General features: G+C 45.4%; 1 protein-coding gene across 1 annotated transcript; it reads left to right on the forward strand.

The window, feature by feature from the left end:
- Nucleotides 1-1,394: 1,394 nt before the first annotated feature.
- Nucleotides 1,395-19,961, forward strand: Slc25a20 (solute carrier family 25 member 20). The gene is made up of 9 exons (XM_059268700.1): nt 1,395-1,667; nt 6,362-6,454; nt 8,204-8,331; nt 13,009-13,099; nt 15,070-15,187; nt 17,044-17,116; nt 17,458-17,567; nt 18,361-18,485; nt 19,151-19,961. The coding sequence occupies exons 1-9, from the start codon at nt 1,563-1,565 to the stop codon at nt 19,211-19,213; spliced, it is 906 nt and encodes a 301-aa protein (XP_059124683.1). The 5' UTR covers nt 1,395-1,562; the 3' UTR covers nt 19,214-19,961.
- Nucleotides 19,962-20,769: the final 808 nt, after the last annotated feature.

The raw sequence follows: 20,769 nt of genomic DNA on the forward strand, positions 1-20,769 counted from the left end.
TGGAAGGGAAAGGGCTCCATCTCTGAGCGTTTTCACTCCCTTGGTGATCTAACTTCACGGATTAATACCAAATTTAGCCGCTAGCCCAAGCCTCTCTTCAGAATCCTGGATCAAGGGATAGATCTATTAATAGACATCTCAAACTAATTATGTCTAAAATGTCCTTTACCATCTTCTAATCTGCATTTTACCTCTCTCTTCCCCAACCTCAAATGAAGATGATGCCTCCTCTCTAGTTGCTAAGGCCAAAAATCGTTATCATCCCCTAGCCCTCTCCCACAAACCTGTTTTTTTTTAAAAGATACATTTATTAATTTGTTATTTTATGGGTTTGAGTCTTTGCCTCCAAGAATGTATGTGTGCCTGGTGCCACAGAGGCCAAGAGAGGGCCTGAGATCTCCTGGAACTGTAGTTTTAGACAGTTGTAAGCTGCCACTAAGATTCTGGGAACAGAACCTGGGTACTCTGGCAAAACAGCTGGTTCTCCAAACTGCTGTGCTGCCTCTCCAGCTCCTATACAGGGCATTTCCATTCATTAACTGGTCCTTTGAGTTTTCCTTTAGGACACATTCACAATCTGACCACTCATTAATGTCTTTGCTAGGCCCTGGTCCAAGCCAACATCTCTACTTGTGACATTTAATCTTCTCAAGTCTCTTTGTTTTCTCCTTGCTCAGATTGTTATTCTCTGCCCAAAACCTTCACAGAAGAGACTGATGTCCTCACAGTTACACATGAAGTTGCTTCTGGTAAGTCTCCATTTCTTCTCTGTCCTCATCAGCTCCTCCTCTGTCTGTCTGTCTGTTTCTGTCTGTCTCTCTTTTCTCTTCCTCCTCCTCCTCCTCCTCTTCTCTTCTCCCCCCCCCCCCCTGTGGTTACGGCCATCTCAGAGTTTTTGCATTTTCTTTTACTTCTGCCAGAAATGTCCTTCACCCAGTATCTATGGATGGGACTCATTTCCTTACCTCAGATCTTAATCCTTTACTTTCCCAATGAGATCTTCTCTTGTTTAACTAAACAGAACTACAAATTATTCGTCTCCCACAGTTTAATTCTTCCCAGATTTGTTTTCTTACAGAGACATTTTTACCATAAGATGTACTATGCATTTTTCACTTATCTTTGTCATGGTTTATCAAACTTTTAAGGACAGGGACCTGAGTGCTATACTTCTGCTGTTGTTCAGCACCTAAAAAGAGTGGCTGGCTGGCACATAAAAGGGTGTGCGACCTCTGTGGAGTGCACAGATACACTGGACCACAGAGGACCAGAGGGGGAAAAAAGTCCAAGAAAGCTTCCCAGAGGAGTAAGTCCATGATAGACACTCCCAAGCCCCTCCCATACAGCATTAAGGAAGCCCCGCCCACTACGGAGCAGCTGCAGCCGGAAGCAGACTTCGGGCGGAAGCCATGCTAGGCCAACTGGACCCTCCTTCCGACCTGCCCAAGGCCCCGCCCTCCCTAATGTAGGCGAAAGGTCGGCGGAACCTGTAGTGTAGCTGGGGCAGCGGAGCAAGACCTGGACCGCCCGGAGCTGCCAGGTAGACTGACAGAAGACTGACCATGGCAGACGAGCCGAAGCCCATCAGTCCGCTAAAGAACCTCGTGGCCGGCGGCTTTGGCGGCATGTGCCTGGTGTTTGTGGGGCACCCCCTGGACACGATCAAGGTGCGCGGAGTCTGGACTGGGGGCTTATGGGGGGGGCGCCCGAGGCGACGCGGAAAGTAGGGTCCCCCGTGAGATGCTGCCTCTAGACAAGAGTGGGACGGGTTAGATGCTTCCGTGGGAAGTTGACCGAGGGTTGGTGTGTAGCTTGTAAGTAGAGCGCTGTCTACCTAACAGGGAGAAAGGCTCAGCATGCAACACCCCCTGCACCTCAAAAAGAAAAAAAAAAAATCTCGAGGATCATTCTAAGGAGTGGGCAGAGGCTGTCCCTCGCGCCCCAAGAGCCCAGGCAGCCGCTGTTTCAAGGTCTTCGTTTGACCGTCTTTTCTGACCCTACACTATTTCTTTTGAGATAAAAAGGAAAAACTTACTCTGTTTCTAAACCTGTTTCCAGTTAATCCTAATATTTTATTATAAAGATTGAAACAGGATCTCTGTAAACCCAGCCTCCCCCAAAAAAACAAAGGACAAAGGTGGCAAAGATGTCCTTTGACACAGTCCTGTGAGGCCAGTGTGCCTGTGGCCTTCTCTTGTGCAGTTTTCTTTGCCTGAAGAGGCAATTGACCATTTTCAGCCAGTCACTCACTGCAGGTTAAGCGTCATAACTCATTGCATAGTCACCCCCATAGGGAGCAAGGGTGGACCCAGTGACTAGCCGCTTTCAGCCCAGGAAATCGTGATCACAGAGGACACCCACCAGAGCTTGCTCCTGGATCTTTCTCTTCTCACTCCTCCATTCTTCCCCTTGCTGCACTCAGCAAGGTCTTGCTGGAGACCAAAGTCTACATCCTATGACTTAGCTCCTGAAGCCTCATTTTTTTTTTTTTCTTCATTCCTGGACATGGACTTGAAGGAAAATCATAGGTCACAGCCAGGATGAGCCTGTGGGGAGAAGACATGAGCCTTTTGTGTGTATGGATGTGTGTTGCTGGGGCATGGGACCCAGAGAAGACATGAGTCCCATGAGGGTGGTAGCCAGTGTTGGGGCTTGTTAGGATATCAGTTTCCTCGGAAAGAAAATAGTGTCCAAGTGTTCTTCCTGTTGGCAGGCTTGGGCAGCAGCTATCCTGATGGCTGCTTCTGTTCAAGATTGAAGCTGACCAAAGACAGAGCCCATTCTGGGGGATTCTGTACTGTTCTGCAGTTTGAAATCAGATCTTGGCAGGCAGTGAGGGCTGTACTTGTGTTGGTGCTTCTAAGGAAGTGGTTCCTTCAAGTAGCTCTGTGTGTGTGGCTTTTATTCCTAATCTTATTCTACAGAGGCAGAAATCTTGGTCTGCATACCTGACCTGAGTCTTTTTTTTTTTTTTTTTTTTTTTTTTTGGTTTTTCGAGACAGGGTTTCTTTGTGTAGCTTTGCGCCTTTCCTGGGACTCACTTGGTAGCCCAGGCTGGCCTCGAACTCACAGAGATCCGCCTGGCTCTGCCTCCCAAGTGCTGGGATTAAAGACGTGCGCCACCACCGCCCGGCTGACCTGAGTCTTTTAAAAGTCTCATATCCTTACTGTCTCCTTATGTAAATGTTGCTCCTATCTCGGATTCTCTTGTTCTTGACGTTCCTCCCAGCAAGGCCCCAGTGACCTCTGTACTGAATTATAAATGACTGAAAATGCTTACTGGCATGTTGACTACAGAAGACAACAGAAGACTTTTCCTTTTAGTGTAAATCAAAACCACAGATTGCTGACTGCTGTCCTTTTGACCTCAGAGAGCTAGGTGGTCACCAACTAAACCCTGGTGCTTTTATGATTTGGTTTTGGTTTTGAGGAAGGGTCTCATGTATTTTATGCTGGCCTCAAACTCATTATGTAGAAAAAGATGACCTTGAACTTATTCTTCTACCTCCCAAGTACTTGAAGGATCTTTCAGAGGTTCAAGGCGACTGAGTCATGGCCTACATGTCCTGTTAACTGAGAATTGGCACACTTCAGAACTGGGGCTTGGAAAATTTTTATGGAAGGTAGGGTTGGAGCAGGTATTTAAAAACTGGATGATTTTTGCTGGATGTGGCAGCCCAAGCCTTTAATCCCAGCACTCAGGAAGCAGAGGCAGGCAGATCTCTGTGAGTTCCAGGAAGCCAGCCTGATCTACAGAGCGAGTTGCAGGCCAGCCAGGGCTGTTACATAGAGAAAACCTTTCTCAAACAAACAAACAAACAAACAAACAAACAAACAAAAAAAAAAAAAAGAAACCCGAAAAACAAAGCAAACAAAAAAAAAAAAAAAAAAAAAAAAGAAAAGAAAAGCTGCCTGCTGTCTTAGGTCTTGGAACATTGGAGGCTAGCAGTTTCTAAAGGACAGAGATTTATTCCTTACAGTTCTGGAGGCTGGGAGTGCTGTTGTGCTGTGTCATGCCATGGTGAAAAGCAAGAGATCAAACTCAGGCCTTTTTTCAGTTGACATTAATCCACTAAGAACAAGCACCTTCCAGCAGGTCTGACCTCCCAGCACTGTTACTGCATTTTGGGGTTAAGTTCCAACACGTAGTTTGGGGCAGGAGTAAAGGCGAGGCAAGTGTGAGCTGGGATATGGGGTGAAGATGTGTTGTCAGCTGAGGGTCCTCACTAGTTGGGATGGCCGATGTCATGATGAGATAAATAGAAGGAACATTAAAAAAAATCAGTGTGGTAGCAGTGTAGCTCAGTTGAGAGAATACTTGCCTAGCATGCATTAAAACCTTAGTTTTGATACCCAGCACCATGTAAAACCTAAGCAGGATGCCCCTTAATACCGGCACTTGGCACTTGGGGAGTAGAAGCAGAGGGCTAAGAAGGTCAAGGGCACCTTCTGCTGCAAATTGAATTTGAGGCCAGTTTGGGATACCAGGCCGACCTTAAACTCAGAGATCTACTTGCCTCTGCCTCCCAAGTGCTGGGACTAAAGGCTTGCCTGGCCAAATGAAGTTGTGTTCTCCCCTCCCCCGCTTTAAAGATTAAATCCAGGACGTTACGTATGCTAGACAAATGCTCTACCACTGAGCTACATCCCCAGCCCTGCATCAGAAGTTCTTCCCACTGCTCTTCCCTGCTTACTGTGGAAGGTTATGCCTACCATGGAGAATCTGAAGGTGAACATAAGGGACTTGGGATATAAAGCAGTGATAACCACTGGACATTATGACTGTTGTGTCCTGTAAACCCCACAGATTTGCATGTCATTCCTGCTGCCCAGTGAATGCCTTCCTTACTCAGACATGTAAGGTCCGAGTAAGGAAGGCATTCCTTTTTTGTTGTTGCATACACATGCAACAATAAAGATTTATAAAGAAGTGGAGGAAGAACATGTTGAAATGAGGTTTTGGAAAGGTTGGTGTGAGGACAGCCTTGAGAGGCATTTGGAGAGCAGCAGGGGAAACACCCTGGAAGCAGACTAAGGAGGACTAGCTGTTTCTGTTTCTGTCACAATATAGAACTTTACCCTAAGTCTTAAGGGGCTAAATAAAGACTCATTAATGCTCATAATCTTTTTGAGTCATATTTGGGGGAGCACTTGGGGTGGGTGGTCTGCCTTAGTTCTGTTTCTTCTTGAGATAGATTCTCTTGTAGCTCAGTCTGGCCTTGGACTCATTATATGGGCAAAGATGACAAACTCCTGGTTCTCCCGTCTTAAGTGCTCCCATGCCCAGCTTGGCTCAGTGTTTTTTGTTTTTTTTTTGTAAAATAGTCAAGAAGATGCCTCATGGTTCAGGATGTAGCATGGTCACTGGTAGAGTGTTTGCTTAGCCTGCACGAAGCCCTGGGTTCAGTCCCCAGTGCAACATAAAACCAAGCAAAGTGTTGATGAATGTATATATATATAATTTTGTGTCCAATGAAATATTTGACAGTAGGGCTGGAGAGATGGCTCAGAAGTTAAGAGCATTGACTGATCTTCCAGAGGTCATGAGTTCAATTCCCAGCACCCACATGGTGGCTCACAGCCATCTATAATGAAATCTGGTGCCCTCTTCTGGCATGCAAGGATACATGGAGGCAGAATGTTATATACATAATAAATAAATAAAATCTAAAAAAAAAAAAAAAGAAAAGAAAAGAAATATTTGACAGTAAAAATAATGAACTTGTTGTGGGTGTGTGTGGAGGAAGTAGGAGGGAGATGAATTATATGCATGAGATGCATTTTATACGTGTATGAAATTGTCAGAGAATAAATATAAAAAGTGCTTGCAAAAGATGAGATGATGGAGAGCTGGCTGTGGCTCAGCTTAAGAGCACTTACTGCTCTTGCATAGGACTGTTTCCGTTCCCAGCATCCACATGGCATTTTACAACTATAACTAGTTCCTGAGGTTCTGGCAGACTACGGGCACTGAATGCATGTGGTGTGTATAATGTGGTCAGACAAAACACTCATATACATAAAGCAAAAAATATATATATATATAAAAGGAATGAAGCCTGGTCTCCAAAGCCAAAGATAAATAAATAGAATGAGTACTGATGAAACAGTGAATCAAATTTACCTATCAGATTAAGAAAATGCTGAAGATGTCCACAAAGGCCCACATTTCCCTGCTTAAATGAAGTTGAAGGGCTGAGGACATAGCTCAGTGGGAAAGTTGCTTTATACAGGGTTCTAGGTTTCATCTTCAGCTCTGTAAATGAGGAGGAGGAAGAGGAGGAGGAAGGGAGAGAAGAGGAGGGAAGTTGGGTCATTGCTGGTAATTCTGGAAGGTGATTATTGTAATTTCCGGTTTCAGGTCCGACTGCAGACACAACCACCAAGTTTACCGGGACAGCCACCTATGTACTCCGGGACCTTCGACTGTTTCCGGAAGACTCTTATTAAAGAGGTGTGCTTCGGGTGCTGGGCGTTCCTTCCTCGGGGGACTGTATTCAGGGGTTGGCACTACTCCCAGGGGAAGAAGACAGCTGTGTGATTCTGCTGGCCACAGCGGTAGCTTCCGAGCCGTATTCTCCTCATCTGCTCTGGAGCCTGATAATTCCAGCTACCATTTATACAGATGAATGAAGCCAATGAAATGCTTTGCTCTGGCTGGGCAGCAGTGGCGCACGCCTTTAATCCCAGCACACTTGGGAGGTAGAACCATGCGGATCTCTGTGAGTTCGAGGCCAGCCTGGTCTGCAGAGTGAGATCTAGGACAGGCACCAGCACTACACAGAGAAACCCTGTCTTGAAAAACCAAAAAAAAAAAAAAAGTAAAAATTCACATCTTGCCATGTGGTGGCATGTGCCTGTAATTCCAACACTTGGAAAGCTGGGATAAAAAGATCTGAGTGCAAGGTTAGCCTGGACTACATGGAGAGCTCCTGTATCAAAGAACAATACAGGACTAGAGAAATGGTTCAGCAGTGGAGAATATTTACTGTTCTTGCACACGACCAGGCGTGGTACTCAGCACTCTTATAGCACTCACAACCATTCATAACTCAGTTCCAGTGCACCCAACACCTTATTCTGACCTCTGAGGGCACCAGGGACACATGTGTGCACACACATATGTTCAGACAAAACACTCATAAAATAAATATCTGAAAAACAACAACAGAAAAATCAAAAAAGAAGTATATGAGGTCTAGAGAAAAAAAGAGGCCAGCAGAATCTCCACACTCCTAGACAGGAACATTTAATTGTTTTAGGGTTATTTGATTATATCATTTTTAATAGAAAGTGATTTATTTTTTTCCTTTGGTTTTTCAAGACAGGGTTTCTCTGTGTAGCTCTGGCTGTCCTGTAACTCCCTTTGTAGACTAGGTTGGCCTTGAACTCACAGAAATCCACCTGCCTCTGCCTCCTGAATGCTGGGATGAAAGGGATGCACCACCACTGCCTGGCAATAGAATGTAATTTTTAAAATTATTATTATTTATGAGTATGGATGTCCATGTATGTGCCTGGTGCCTATATAGTTCAGAAAATGGAATGGGATCTTGTGGAGCTGGAGTTATGGATGGTTGTGAGCCACCATGTGTGTGCTAAGAGTTAAAGCCAGTTCCTCAGTAAGAGGAATGCTCTAAAGCATTGGAGTACCTCTCAGGTCCCCTGTCTTCTTTTTTTGATGTTTTGAGATGGTGTCTCATGCTGCATCCCATACTATACTTGAGCTCCCATTAGCCCTTCTACCTCACTCTCTGCTAAGATTACAATTACACTAAAATACAACCTGCATATGATAGCCAGGACTACATAGAGAGACCCTGTCTCAAAAAACAAATCAAAACAAAAAAAGTGAATGATGCCTATGGACTGATACCTAAGGATAACTTCTGACCTACACATGCACTCATGTGCACTGGCACACACATGTACACCTAAACATGCATACACACACACACACACACACACACACACACACACACACAAATGCGGGGAGGGGGAGCTAGGTAAATCTCTCTGTGCTTGAAAAAGGTGAAGAAGAAAGTCTCGAGTTAGAGGCTATGTGACTTCGCTGTTTTGGAAGTGGTAGAGAGTTGGGGGTACAGTTCAGAGGTGAGCTCATGCTGGGCCCTTGGTTTGATTCCCAGGACTCAAATACAGTGGTAGTATCTTGAGCAGACTCTGTTTCTGTGACCTCTTGCAGGGCATCACGGGACTGTACCGGGGCATGGCTGCGCCCTTGATTGGAGTCACCCCTATGTTCGCTGTGTGCTTCTTTGGGTTTGGTTTGGGGAAGAAACTACAGCAGAAATCTCCAGAGGATATACTTAAGTAAGTACTCTCAGGCAGCACTCGGTGCTGCCCTTGGTGGTGTGATATGTGCTAAGGGAAAGTCTTCACCACTACACTGTCCTCTGGGTCCCAGGGTTGACTTGTAGGCATTCTGAGTGAAGGAAGAACCTGTGTTTCCTTTGTTCTGTGAAATGAAAGGGTAAAAGAAGGAAAGAGCCCTTCCCTGCCTCTTCGCCAGGTTGTTGTTGATTTCTTTTCCATAGTGAATCCCCACTGCACACTGCTGTTGGGGAGCTGAATGCTGAAATGCATGTCAAGTGCTGTGGTGCTGCTTGTGCCACATTAAGGACAGAAGTAGACTTGCTTTCTGTTAGCTGCTTAAGAGAAGGTTCCAGGAGCTGGAGAGATGGCTTAGTTGCTTTTGCAGATGCCTAGGTTTGGTTCCCAGCACCCAAATGATGGCTGAAAATTCTGTTAACTCCAGTTCTGGGGATCAGATCCTTGTGACCTTCTCAGGCACCAGGTGTGTTCATGCTGTACATACATACAGACTGGTAAAACATTCACGCACATAAAATTAATTTTAAAAAGGACTCCCAGTGTAGCCAAGATGACCTTGAACTTCTGATCCCCTTTCCTCTACCTATTGTCCTCAGATTAGGGTTGTGCTCCACCACCCCTGGCTTCATGCAGTGCCGGGCATGGAACCCAGGGCTTTGTCCATGCAAACATTCTCCTAACTGAGGTATATTCCCAGTCCTTATTGTAGATTCTTTAAATTTAAAAAAAAGTTATTTTGTTATTTTATGTGTAGGGGTGTTTTGCCTGCAAGTATGTCTGTGTACCACATGGGTGCAGTGCCAAGAAGATGTCAGATCTCATGGTACTGATGCTTCAGACTGTTGTGAGCTGCCTTGTCGGTACTGGGAGTCCACCCTGGGTCCTCTGGAAGAGCAGCCAGTGTTCTTAACTACTGAGCCATCTCTTCAGCCCCTTTTATGTTCTTTCAGTAAATTTTTAGTGCCAGTTTGGGTCTAAAGAATCAAGTGAGCCAGGCAGTGGTGGCACATGCCCTTAATCCTATCACTCAGGAGGCAGAGGCTGGCAGATCTCTGTGAGTTCAAGGCCAGCCTGGTCTACAGAGTGAGTTTCGGGACAACCAGGGCTACCTATCTCGGGGGGGGGGGGGGGGGGGGGGGGGGGGAGACAATTGAGTCAGAATTATACCTCAACATTTAAAAAAAGATTAATGTCCAAGCATTCTCAGAATGCTGGGGACTTCTGAGTGAAATGCTTGATTTGACAAGGTGTCCCCAGTCTTGAGCCCAACAGGAAACAACCCCTGAAAGGCTGCAGGAAACACAAGGACCACCAAGGCTGGCAAAGCTCTCATCTGGGAGCTCAAGGGAGGAGGTCAGGGTGTCACATGATCATCTTCTGTCCCCGCTTCAGCCTATAACAGAGTAAGGGTCTAAGATGCAGATAAAGGTGTTTGTAATGTGAGATTCTGTTCCTGGAGTCATTGTGTAGAGACTGTCAGGGCCCCAGATGTGAGGTTTGTTTTGAAGCAGTTGGATGGCTGGCAGACCAAGGTCCTCAGGATACATAGCATCTCTGAACACCTTTGTGTGATGTGACAGCTCACAGCTGTACCATGCTTATAAGCTCTGTTCCCATGTAGTCACATCAGCATGAGAGAAATAGCCTTCCTCTAGAAGCAGAATGAGACACTCAGGACCCCATCCCACCATTCGGTCTACCTTGCAGCCATTACCTCCCTACAGGCACTTAGCAGGGAAAGGCGTTTTACCAGAGCGCTGAAATGGAAACCCAGCACTCACAGATACCTCCTGGAATGGGGGTGGGGAGTAGCAGAGTAGGCCAGGTGTTCATAGTGTCCACATGGTGTCCTATGTGCACACACGATCCTATTTTGGGAACAGTCCCTAAGGTTGGGCACCTTGGGAAGAGTGGAGGTTGTGAAGCTAGGCATCTATGTAAGAAGTCTGTGCCACCTGGGCGGGCCTACAAGGCAGCGAGTGGGCGTTGTTTCTGGGGAAAATCATCTGCCAATTAAACAGTGATTACAGCTCTTTGGATAGGCTTACACTTTAAAAAAAATGACAGCACTGAGGATTGAAACTGGGACTTCACACATGCTGGACAGGCACTGTATCATTGAGCTGTATTTCTAGCCTTTTATTTTATTTTACTTGCTTTTTTGTTTGTTTGTTTTTCAAGACAGGGTTTCTCTCTGTAGCCCTAGCTGTCCTGGAACTCGCTCTGTAGACCAGGCTTCAAACTCTTTATTTTACTTTTTTGAGACAGGGTCTCACCATATGCAGCTTTGGCTGGCTGGGAACTCATTATGTAGACCAGGATAGCCTCAGATTCCTAGAGATCCATCAGTCTCTGCCTTCTGGGTGCTAGGATTAAAGGTGTACACTACCATACCCAGCCCAGCCCTCTTTTATTCATTTGTGCTTACTCTTTAGTTTTGAGACAACCTCTCACCATGTTGCCTAGACTGCCTTTCAATTTATTCTGTAACTCAGGCAATCCTTGAACCTGTAAGATCTTCCTGTCTCAGCTTCCCAAGTAGCTAGGGCTACAGGTCTCCACCACCCAGCCCCAAAAATATGTACATTGATACAAACTGGTGCAGCCACTTTGGAAGACTTCACATCACCAGCACATTTAAAAATACCCTGTGCCAGGCTTGGTGGCACATACCTATACTTCTGCATATCCTTGGGAAGTAGAGGGAAGAGGATCAGGAGTTCAAAGTCATCCTCAGCTACATAGTGGGATCTAGGCCCACCTGGGCTACATGAGATCCTGTCTCAAAAACAAAACAAATACCCTGTAAGTTGGCCCTGTGGCCCCTGTTAAGAGTCCAGGGCCAGCCTGGGCAATATAAGACCTCTGTTGAAATGAAAAGAAACAAAACACCAGTTCAGCTGTCAGCCTGTGTGCTTGGCTTCTATGTCTGAAGTAGACATGTCAGCCTTTGTGAGTGCATAGAAGAACTGGGTTGTCAAAACTGCTGCTGTTCCTACAGGGAAGCAGCCAGGACAAGATGTCCCTCCCCTATTGCTGTTTCGCATCTGTTTCCCTTGTCTTGGACTCCTTTGGGGTGGTTCTGGCCTGAAGGCTCAGTTGTCAGAGCTTTGGACTAATGAGGCCTGTGCAAGGACCAGTATGGGCCAGTAAGGGCCAAATTTTCAGCAACATTTGGTAAATTACAGGGGGCGGGGGGGAACAGTACTCTATTGAAGTGCTGAATGTCACTTTGTGTCCCATCATCTGGCCATGCTGGTATTACTAATCCTAGAAAGATAAGGCCTTGCTAGAGGTGGCTCAGACAGCTTTAGTGATAGACACTAGGAGTTTCAAATTCTTTCTCATACTCAGGCTGCTTTATTCTGTGGGAGTTAGAGTGAGGACCCATCATTCCTGGGTACCTTCATTGACTTAGCTTTTCTCAACACTTACATTACAGTCCTCATTACTGGATTGTTATGAAGGGGAGGTATTTTTTTGTTTCTGTTTCTGTTTTTTGTTACTTTGTTTTTTTCGAGACAGGGTTTCTCTGTGTAGCCCTAGCTGTCTTGGAACTCACTCTGTAGACCAGGCTGGCTTTGAAGTCACAGAGCTCTGTCTGCCTCTGCCTTCTGAGTGCTGGGATTAAAGGCATATACCACTACTGCGTGGCTGAAGGTTAGGTTTTTTTTTTTTTTAAATTTTATTTATTTATTTATTTTTGAAGGTTAGTTTTAAATGTCGTTTTGCCACAACTTAGAGTCACCTGTGAAGAGAATTCCAATTGTAGTAATCGTCTATTTGGTTGGTTTGTGGGCATGTCTTATTGTTGATTGATGTAGAAAGATTTAGGCCATTGTGAGTGGCGTCATTTTCTAAACAGGGGCTCTGAACTATATAAGACTGAAGACTAGAGAAGCTAAAAGCAGGTGGCATGGGTGCATTTGTTCCCCTCTGTCCTTGACTGTAAATGTGGTATAACGAGCTGCTTGACTTCCTGTCTCATGGCCCCCAAATGATGGGTTGTGACCATGGGTATTGTGAGACAAACCTCATCTTCCCTTAGGTTGCTTTGCTCAGGGTATTTTATCCCAGCAACAGTACTGAAACCAGAGCACTTGGCTGTCCCTCAGCCTGCGGGATGGCCACAACCATTCTCCTTGACCTTGAAGCTTTTCTACTTGAGTCTTGGCTTCATGTTCTAGGCCCTTAGTGCCCAGGGTATGTGATATTGGAGGGGAACTGGGGTCCACTGGGGTTTAGAGCTCAGGTTAGAGGCTCTCCTTGCCCCACAGCAACCCAATATTTTACAGCTAGGAAATCAAGGCTTGCAGAGACCTGGTAACTTGTCCAGAGTTACTGAGCACAGCAGGCTCATGGTGGAAACCACACCTCACTATAAAGCTTTTCTCTAGGAGGAGGGGATTCTGAGTGTGTGCCTATTACATGTGGGCACCAAGGGCCTCCTGTTCTTGACATTGGGCCCCTGGCTTTGGTAAATTTGATGTTAGAATTTATCAGGAACCTAGTCTTTGTGTAGAATGTGGTGTACTTGTGGCCGTGCTTCTCCCCAGTCCATGTTCTCGCTTTTCCTGACAAAACCGTTCTCTGGTGGGATCACCTTAGCCTCAATGGATAACCACAGGTGATTGTTTCTGGTTTTGTTCAATGCAGCTACCCGCAGGTGTTTGCAGCTGGGATGTTATCTGGTGTGTTCACCACAGGAATCATGACCCCTGGAGAAAGGATCAAGTGCTTACTGCAGGTAAAGTGTGGTCTGTGAGGAGGACGCAAGCACGCAGTTCTGCATGTGCATTAGTATTTTTGTGGGTTTGTTGTTTTGAGTCACAGTCTTACTATGTGGCACAGGCTGGCCTCAAACTCATGATCCTCCTGCCTCAGTCTTCCTATCCTTGGCAAGTGTTGAGGTCTTGGGCATGTTCTGCTATGCCTGGATTTGTATTTATGTACTTTAACCCTCTGTGAGATCTTTAGAGCAGTTGGGCAAAACAAGGCTTTCAGAAACATGGAAGAATCAAGAGCTAGATACCAGCTGTTGGGGTGCCTTCCAGGAGGCATGTGCTGGAGAGGAGGCAGGAGGAGCATATGTTCATGTGTTGTGGCACAGAACTATAATCCCAGCACTCAGGAGGCTGAAGCAGGAGGCTTGCTACAAGTTCATTGTTATCCTGGGCTATAGAGAGAGTTATAGGCCAGCCTGGGCTACCTAAGGATACCCTGTATCAAAGTACCAAAAGCTAAAATGAAAACAAAAACAAAAATCCAAACAAGCAACAGCTAAGGATTTAACTACTATACAACAACCCAGCAACTGTAGAGTGCTGGGCATTGAGCTCAGAGAAATAAACACTTAAATCTTTGTATGCAAATGTGTGTGTGATATCTTTATTTATAATAACCCTGAACTAGAAAGAACACAGGTGCCCTCAAATTGGCTGTATACCTGAGGGTGGCCTTGAATATCAGATCACACCGCCTGTACTTCCAGAGTGCTGGGATTGCAAGCATGAGTCCTAAAATTCAGAAGTTCTTGAAATTAAAAAATTATAGAATGAGCCAGGCATGGTGGCGCACGCCTTTAATCCCAGCACTGGGAAGAAGAGGCAGACAGTTCAAGGCCAGCCTGATCTACATAGAGTTCCAGGACAGCCAAGGCTACATTAAAAACCCTGCCTCTGATGAGAGATGATATGGCTCAGTGGTAGAGTATCTGCTTAGCATATGCAAAGTCCAAGGTTTAGTCCCCCAAGAATGACCTTTCAGTTTCTGAAGTGCTGTTGATAAGGGCAGGTAGGTCTGAACGGATGCATCATGTGACATTTTATTCGCTTACTATATTGTTTTAGTTATGTTTGTTTTGCTTTGGGTTTTATTGAGTTTTGTTTGTTTGTTTTTGAAACAGAGTCTCATGTAGCCTCATGTTTACTATGTAGAGAATAGTAGCCTTGAACTCCCGGTCCTCCTGTCTCTTCCTCTCCGCCACTGGGATTACAGGCATGCACCATCATGCTTGGTTTAAACAAACAAACAAACAAACTTATTTTTAAAGAAAATTTAAAAATGACTTCCTGTTACTGGGATGGGGAACACAGCCACAGTGCATATGTGACTGTCAGAGACACCTGTGGGGGCGGCACTCTCCTTCCGCCTTCGCGTGTATCACAGGCCCGCACAGCACCGCCTTGTCCGTCCACGGAGCCAGCTCACTGGCCAGTCTCTTTTCTTCTTCAGAGATGGTGCCCCTTCCTTCTTTGCTGCTGTTGAGAGAGGTAGCCACTGAGGCTTTTGTTTCAGTTTGCTTTTTCACTTTGGAATTTTGTTTGTTTCTTCTTTGTATGTTCTAATTTCTCTGCTAAAACTATCCATTTCTTTGCTGTGGCTATTTTTATGTTTCAAGCATACTCAAAATTTTTTCATTAAACGATTTTTATCATGACTGCTTTATAAATCTTTGTCAGAGTTCTAACACCCCTGGCATCTTGTTGGCATTTATTGTCTTTTTATGAGCAGGTATGTATCTACATGAGCATGTGGAGGCCAGGCCTCGGCTACAGGTGTTGTCTGTAAGGCTCCACCTATCTACCTTGTCTTTTGAGGCAAGGTCTCTCACTAGCCTGAGGCTCAATGATTAAGCTAGGTGGCCAGCCAGGGAACCCCAAACCTGCTGGGTCTATCAATTGCTGTTTTGACTTGATGACCTTCCATCCCTCCCAGATTCAGGTTTCTACAGGGGAAAACAAATACAGTGGTACCTTGGACTGTGCAAAGAAGCTCTATCAGGAGTATGGGATCCGTGCCTTCTACAAAGGGACTATGCTTACCCTCCTACGAGGTAAACTCTGAAGTACCACACCTAGGTCACCTGGGAAGGTCAGGGGATAAGAGTCTGTCACAGAGTCGCTTACCTGGACTATAGATCAGTGTTGACACATGCCCTTACAAACCTGTAGTGTGTGTCCTGCTTATGGGCACTCTCACCCAGCGTGGACAGAGAGAAGGATGGAGAGGTTTATCCTTCCTGAATGTCTTCAGGGGTGGAGTCATGACATGGGAAGGCAGTGGCTACTAGTTAGAAATTATGGCTGAATGGATGAGAAGGTGGAAAAGAAAGACTTAGGAATAGTGGGAATCTCTTTGGAGCTTTTGCATGCTAGGCAGTGCTTTACCATTGAGCTACACTCCCAGCCCTCCTCTTGGTTTTGACAGGCAGGGTTCCTGAGGAAGAGACAGTCTTACCCTGAGATGGCAGCTTGAAGGAAGGCCAGACAATTAGCTGTAATTGTAACTGCTTAGAGTTGGTGTATTGTGACGACCACCTACAGGGACTTGGAAGATGCATTAGATCATGTTTGTTTATACTCACTAGTGCTTGGCTCTCAGCAGCATCTGATAGTTGCAGGGTGATTATTAAAAATAGGATGTATCTGGCATGGTGGAGCACACCTTTAATCCCACCACTCTGGGAGACAGGCAGGAGAATGTCTTGAGTTCTAGGCTGGTCTGGTCTACAAAGTGAGTTCCAGGACAGCCAAGGTTACACAGAGAAACCCTGTCTCAAATAAACAAAAACAAACAAACAAAAGATGTAGGAGCTGGAGAGATGGCTTAGTGGTTAAGAGCACTGGCTACTTTGCTAGAGTACTCAGGTTCAGTTTGCAGCACCCACATCACAGCTTACCACTATCTGTAACTCCAGTTCTAGAGGATCTGTTGCCCTCTTCTGGCCTCTCTGGGCATTGCACACATATGGTGCACAGACATACAAACAGACAAAATTCTCATACACATAAAGTAAAATAAAAAATTCTTTTGGTTGTGAGCCTAGCCTTTAATGGCTGAGCCATATCTCTAGCCCATAAAATAAAAAATAAAGGTAAAAAAATTAAAAGTAAAAAGGATGAGCTGGGTGGTGGTAGAGCACACCTTTAAATTAATCCCAGCACTTGGGAGAGGGTGCCAGGCAGATTGCTGAGTTCAAGGCCAGTCTGGTCTACAGAGAGTTCCATGACAGCCAGGACTACACAGAGAAACTCTGTCTCAAAAACAAATCAAATCAAAACAAAACAAAACAAAACAAAACAAAAGGATGTAGCTGCTGAAGAACTTCTCAGGATCTTCCCCAGAGAAGAACATCTAATTGGTCAGCCCTGAAGATATATGCATACAAGTAACATTATACAGACCAAGAAGGCTGGATTTATGCATTTATACTATCTATGTGTGTGTATATATACATATATAGTATGTACAGTATATATTTAACATAAATATATATTTATGTAGTATAAATATATTTATATAGTGTGTATATATATATATGAAAACAAAGAAAAAGAGGTCATGAATTTGAAAGACAGCAAGGGGTGGTACATGGGGGGCGGGTTAGAGGGAGAAAAGAAAAGGGGAAATGATCTAATTATAACCTCAGAAAAAATTAGCTGGGCCATGGTAGCTCACACCTTTAATCCTAGCACTTGGAAGGCAGATGCAGGGGGTCTCTGGGAGTTTAAGGCCAGCCTGGTCTACAGATCAAGTTCCAGGACAGCTAGGGCTACACAGAGAAACTTTGTCTTAAAAAAAACAAAAAATATTGTTTTTAAAAAGAACTCAGCAATCTCTGAATACTCTAGTGCCAATCTGTGGAGATTTTATTGATTTTTTAATTCATCTCTTTCTTGCCACTCACAGATGTTCCAGCCAGTGGGATGTATTTCATGACATATGAATGGCTTAAAGATTTCTTGACTCCAGAGGGAAAGAGGTGAAAAGAACATTAGAATGTAGAAGCCATTTTCCCACTTCTGGGTAGGTTGTCTCCTCCCATAAGTGGGTCTGAAACAGACAAGATACTTGTTCTTAGCTCCATGTAGTTGCCTTTAATAGCTGCTGGGGTGCAGCTAACATCCTTTACTCTGTGCCTTCCTCAGTGGAGGGCATTTTAAATAATGCACGGAACCTCCTCCAACAAAGTGGCAGCTGCCAGGTCATGGACCTTGAACCTACTCCCTAAGGCCCTTTCAGTACCTTCTTCCCTGAGTATGGTGGAGGGGCTGGTCTGAACATCACAAGATTGTGTCTGACTGGGACTGTGGTGTTCTGCAGTGTTAGTGACCTCAGTGTGCCTCGGGTCCTGGTGGCTGGAGGCTTTGCGGGGATCTTCAACTGGGTTGTGGCCATCCCCCCAGATGTGCTCAAATCTCGATTCCAGACTGGTGAGTGGTGTGGATCTGAAGGGAGCGGGCCCTGGCATTGACTACTCTGGGGTGCAGGGGTTTTGTTTTTGTTGTTTGAGAATGGGTCTCATGTAGCCCAGGCTGGCCTCTAACTTGCTATATAACCAAGGCTGATCTTGAATTCTTGTTCCTCCTGCATCTACCACTCAAGTGCTGGGAGTATAAGCAGGGGTGCACCACCATCCCTGGTGAGTGCTCAGGTTTTAAGACTGAGACTATATTCTCTATTCTCTCTCTCTCTTTTTTTTTTTTTTTGGTTTTTCAAGACAGGGTTTCTCTGTGTAGCTTTGCGCCTTTCCTGGGACTCACTTGGTATCCCAGGCTGGCCTCGAACTCACAGAGATCCGCCTGCCTCTGCCTCCCGAGTGCTGGGATTAAAGGCGTGCGCCACCACCGCCCGGCTTATTCTCTCTTTTTCATGGCAGAATCTTAATAGCTGACCAGCCTTCTCCTTCAATGTATATTCTAGAAACACTAGGATTTCTTTCACGTCAGTCTAAACACAAATCAAAAGAGTCTCTTCTCCCTCTCTAACATGACCCGAGGCTATTTAATTCAATTTTTTAAGTCCCTTGGCAACAGTAATCCAGACATGTATGTCTTTGCCCCAGTGTCAGCTGAGTTGTGGACTACTTCTAGATGGCCTTCAAGGCGTCCTTGCCCTGGTGCTAGCTCTGACCCGACATTTAATTATTAGACTGTCCCCGGGTGGGTTGCTGTGGTCAGGTCACAAAGCTTCCTGGAGCTTAAAAAATTGGGTTCTCCCCTACAGCACCTCCTGGAAAATATCCAAATGGTTTCAGAGATGTGCTGAGAGAGCTGATCCGGGATGAAGGAGTCACCTCCTTGTACAAAGGGTTCAATGCGGTGATGATACGAGCCTTCCCAGCCAATGCCGTGAGTATCTGCTAAGAGCTATGGGTGCAAGGAACTGGCTTTTGCTTGCTCTGGGGATGCCAAAGCTCCCTCGTCCACTTGCTTTCCTGCAGCTGCCAGCCTTGCCTTTGGAGCTCTTTAATCAGAGGTTTGAATTTCTTGATCTGGTTATCAGAAGTGGTGGTTGCACGACATGCATTTTCTCTTTTTCCTCTCTTCCTTCTCTCCCCATCCTTCTCCTCCATCCCCCCAATATTTTTAAAAACAAATTCTCTATATGTAGCCCAGGCTGCCTTCAAACTCCCAGTAAAAGTGCTAGGACTGTACGGGTGTGTCACCACACCCAGCCTTGGCCGTGCACATTGTAGTAAGTGACTATAACTTCCTTTTTCTCCTCTCTTCTCCCCTTTCCCTATCTCTTCTTTCTTCCTTTGACAGGGTGCTACTGTATAATCCAAGTTGGTTTCAAACTTGAGATCTCTCTGACTTAGCCTCTGGAGTATTGGGTGGACAGGTGTTTGTTACCAAAGTCAGTTAATTTGCTCCTTTAAGATGGGTGGGAACGGGGTTAGGTAGGGAAGGGGTTCTGATATTGCCAGGGCCAACCAAGCATGGTGCTGGAGGTGGTATCTACAAATAGTCACTCTTTCTTGCTGTTTTTTCTTTTCCACCCAACCTCTTCTTAGGCCTGTTTCCTTGGCTTTGAAATTGCCTTGAAGTTCCTTAATTGGATTGCCCCCAACCTTTGAGGCTGAGGACTGCTCAAGACTTCTGGATGCTGGACAACTGTTGCTGAGAAGCAGTGGGCAGGACTAGGTAGTCCTGAAGAGTGAGGGGAGGGGAATGATGGAATCAGAGCTCTGGACATGGCTATGATGGTAAAACTGTTGCCTTAATGATATCCTCTATCTTATAGAACTTGGTATGCCATTTTGAAACTTGAATTTAGAATATTTCCAGAGAATTGGAGATGGAATAAATAGTTTATAGACTTACTACCTTTGGCCAAATTGCCACCTACTGGTTGACTGATGGCCCTACTACACTCAAAATACTCCTCGCTGGATTGCTGATGGCTAACTTGCCCCTTGCCTGTTTTCAACCAGCTAAACCAGGGGCCCTGATCTTCAGTCACTAGTCAGGAAAACCCAGCAGATTTCTATGGTGCCATCTATTCCTTGCCTGCACATAGGGATGTATGTGGACTTGAAGCCCACATCTGTCTACCAAATAAATGGACTAGGTAGATAAACCTAAGAACAGATCACCTATTAACTATTGCTTGATATTTTTACACAAGAAAATAAAAAAATAAATAAACAAGAATTGTCTAAATTCCCAGGAGAAGGTGGAGAATTTTCTCTCCTACTCAAGTGAAGACAGCCCCAGCCTCCTGAGTAAGTGAAAGTCATAATGTAGGAAGGCTCTTTTTGCACATTCTTTCTCCGTGAGAGCACCCAATTTTAACAGGAAACAATAAATATTGTTTCTAATTTTTGTATTGTGTGATATTTTATGTTGTGATTCAGGGACACTTCATCAGGGTTGGCTGTGCCTCTGGAGGCTGTCAGGAATCAGTGTCTGTTCCTGGGAGCCATAGGTGGAGCCTCTAGCAGGCAAGGAGGAAGTTCTGGCTGGCCTGGACTTCTCTGGTTCCCTTGATATTCCAGGGAGGATGGGTAAGGCTGGAAACTTCATTGGTAATTGTTCCTATAGTCCTTGGTGTCAATCTGGCAGGCAGGCCACCCCGAAACCTGGCTTGTAATCCATCTTTCGTTCACTTTCCTTTCTGTCCTGAGCCACATGGCTCTCCGTGTTTATAAATGGAAAGTCAGTTGTTCAAAAAGTACAAAAGCAGTTTGAGTTTGGGGTGCCTGTGTGGTCTGATGTAGCCAGAGCAAGTTGGAACGGGGAGCCCTAAGCTGCTTGGTCCTTGTCTTAGTGGACAGGAGAGCTTGCTAAAGGGAGCCTGGCTCTTCTGGCACTGTCCTGCCTGGCCAGAACACTTTGTTCCACTGGTACTTCCTTCCTTGTCGAAGCCCTCAAGAGATTCTTGGGACTTTGGTTTTAGAACTATCACTCTGAGCATGAGAGGGACAGACACACCTCACTTGGGAGTTAGGAGTGGGTAGCTAACCTTGCAGGAAGCTGACATTAGAGAGTTCAAGGAAGGAAGCTGTATTTGAAGAATATTTCTGAATGATCACATGACAATTATGGCCAAGTAAGGGGGCCAGCGAGATGGCTCAGAGGGTAACTTATTTGTTTGTTTGAGACAGGGTCTTATGTATTACAGCCTGGCCTT

This window comes from Peromyscus eremicus, chromosome 7 (assembly GCF_949786415.1).
Source record: "Peromyscus eremicus chromosome 7, PerEre_H2_v1, whole genome shotgun sequence".
NCBI classification, from domain to species: Eukaryota; Metazoa; Chordata; class Mammalia; order Rodentia; family Cricetidae; genus Peromyscus; species Peromyscus eremicus.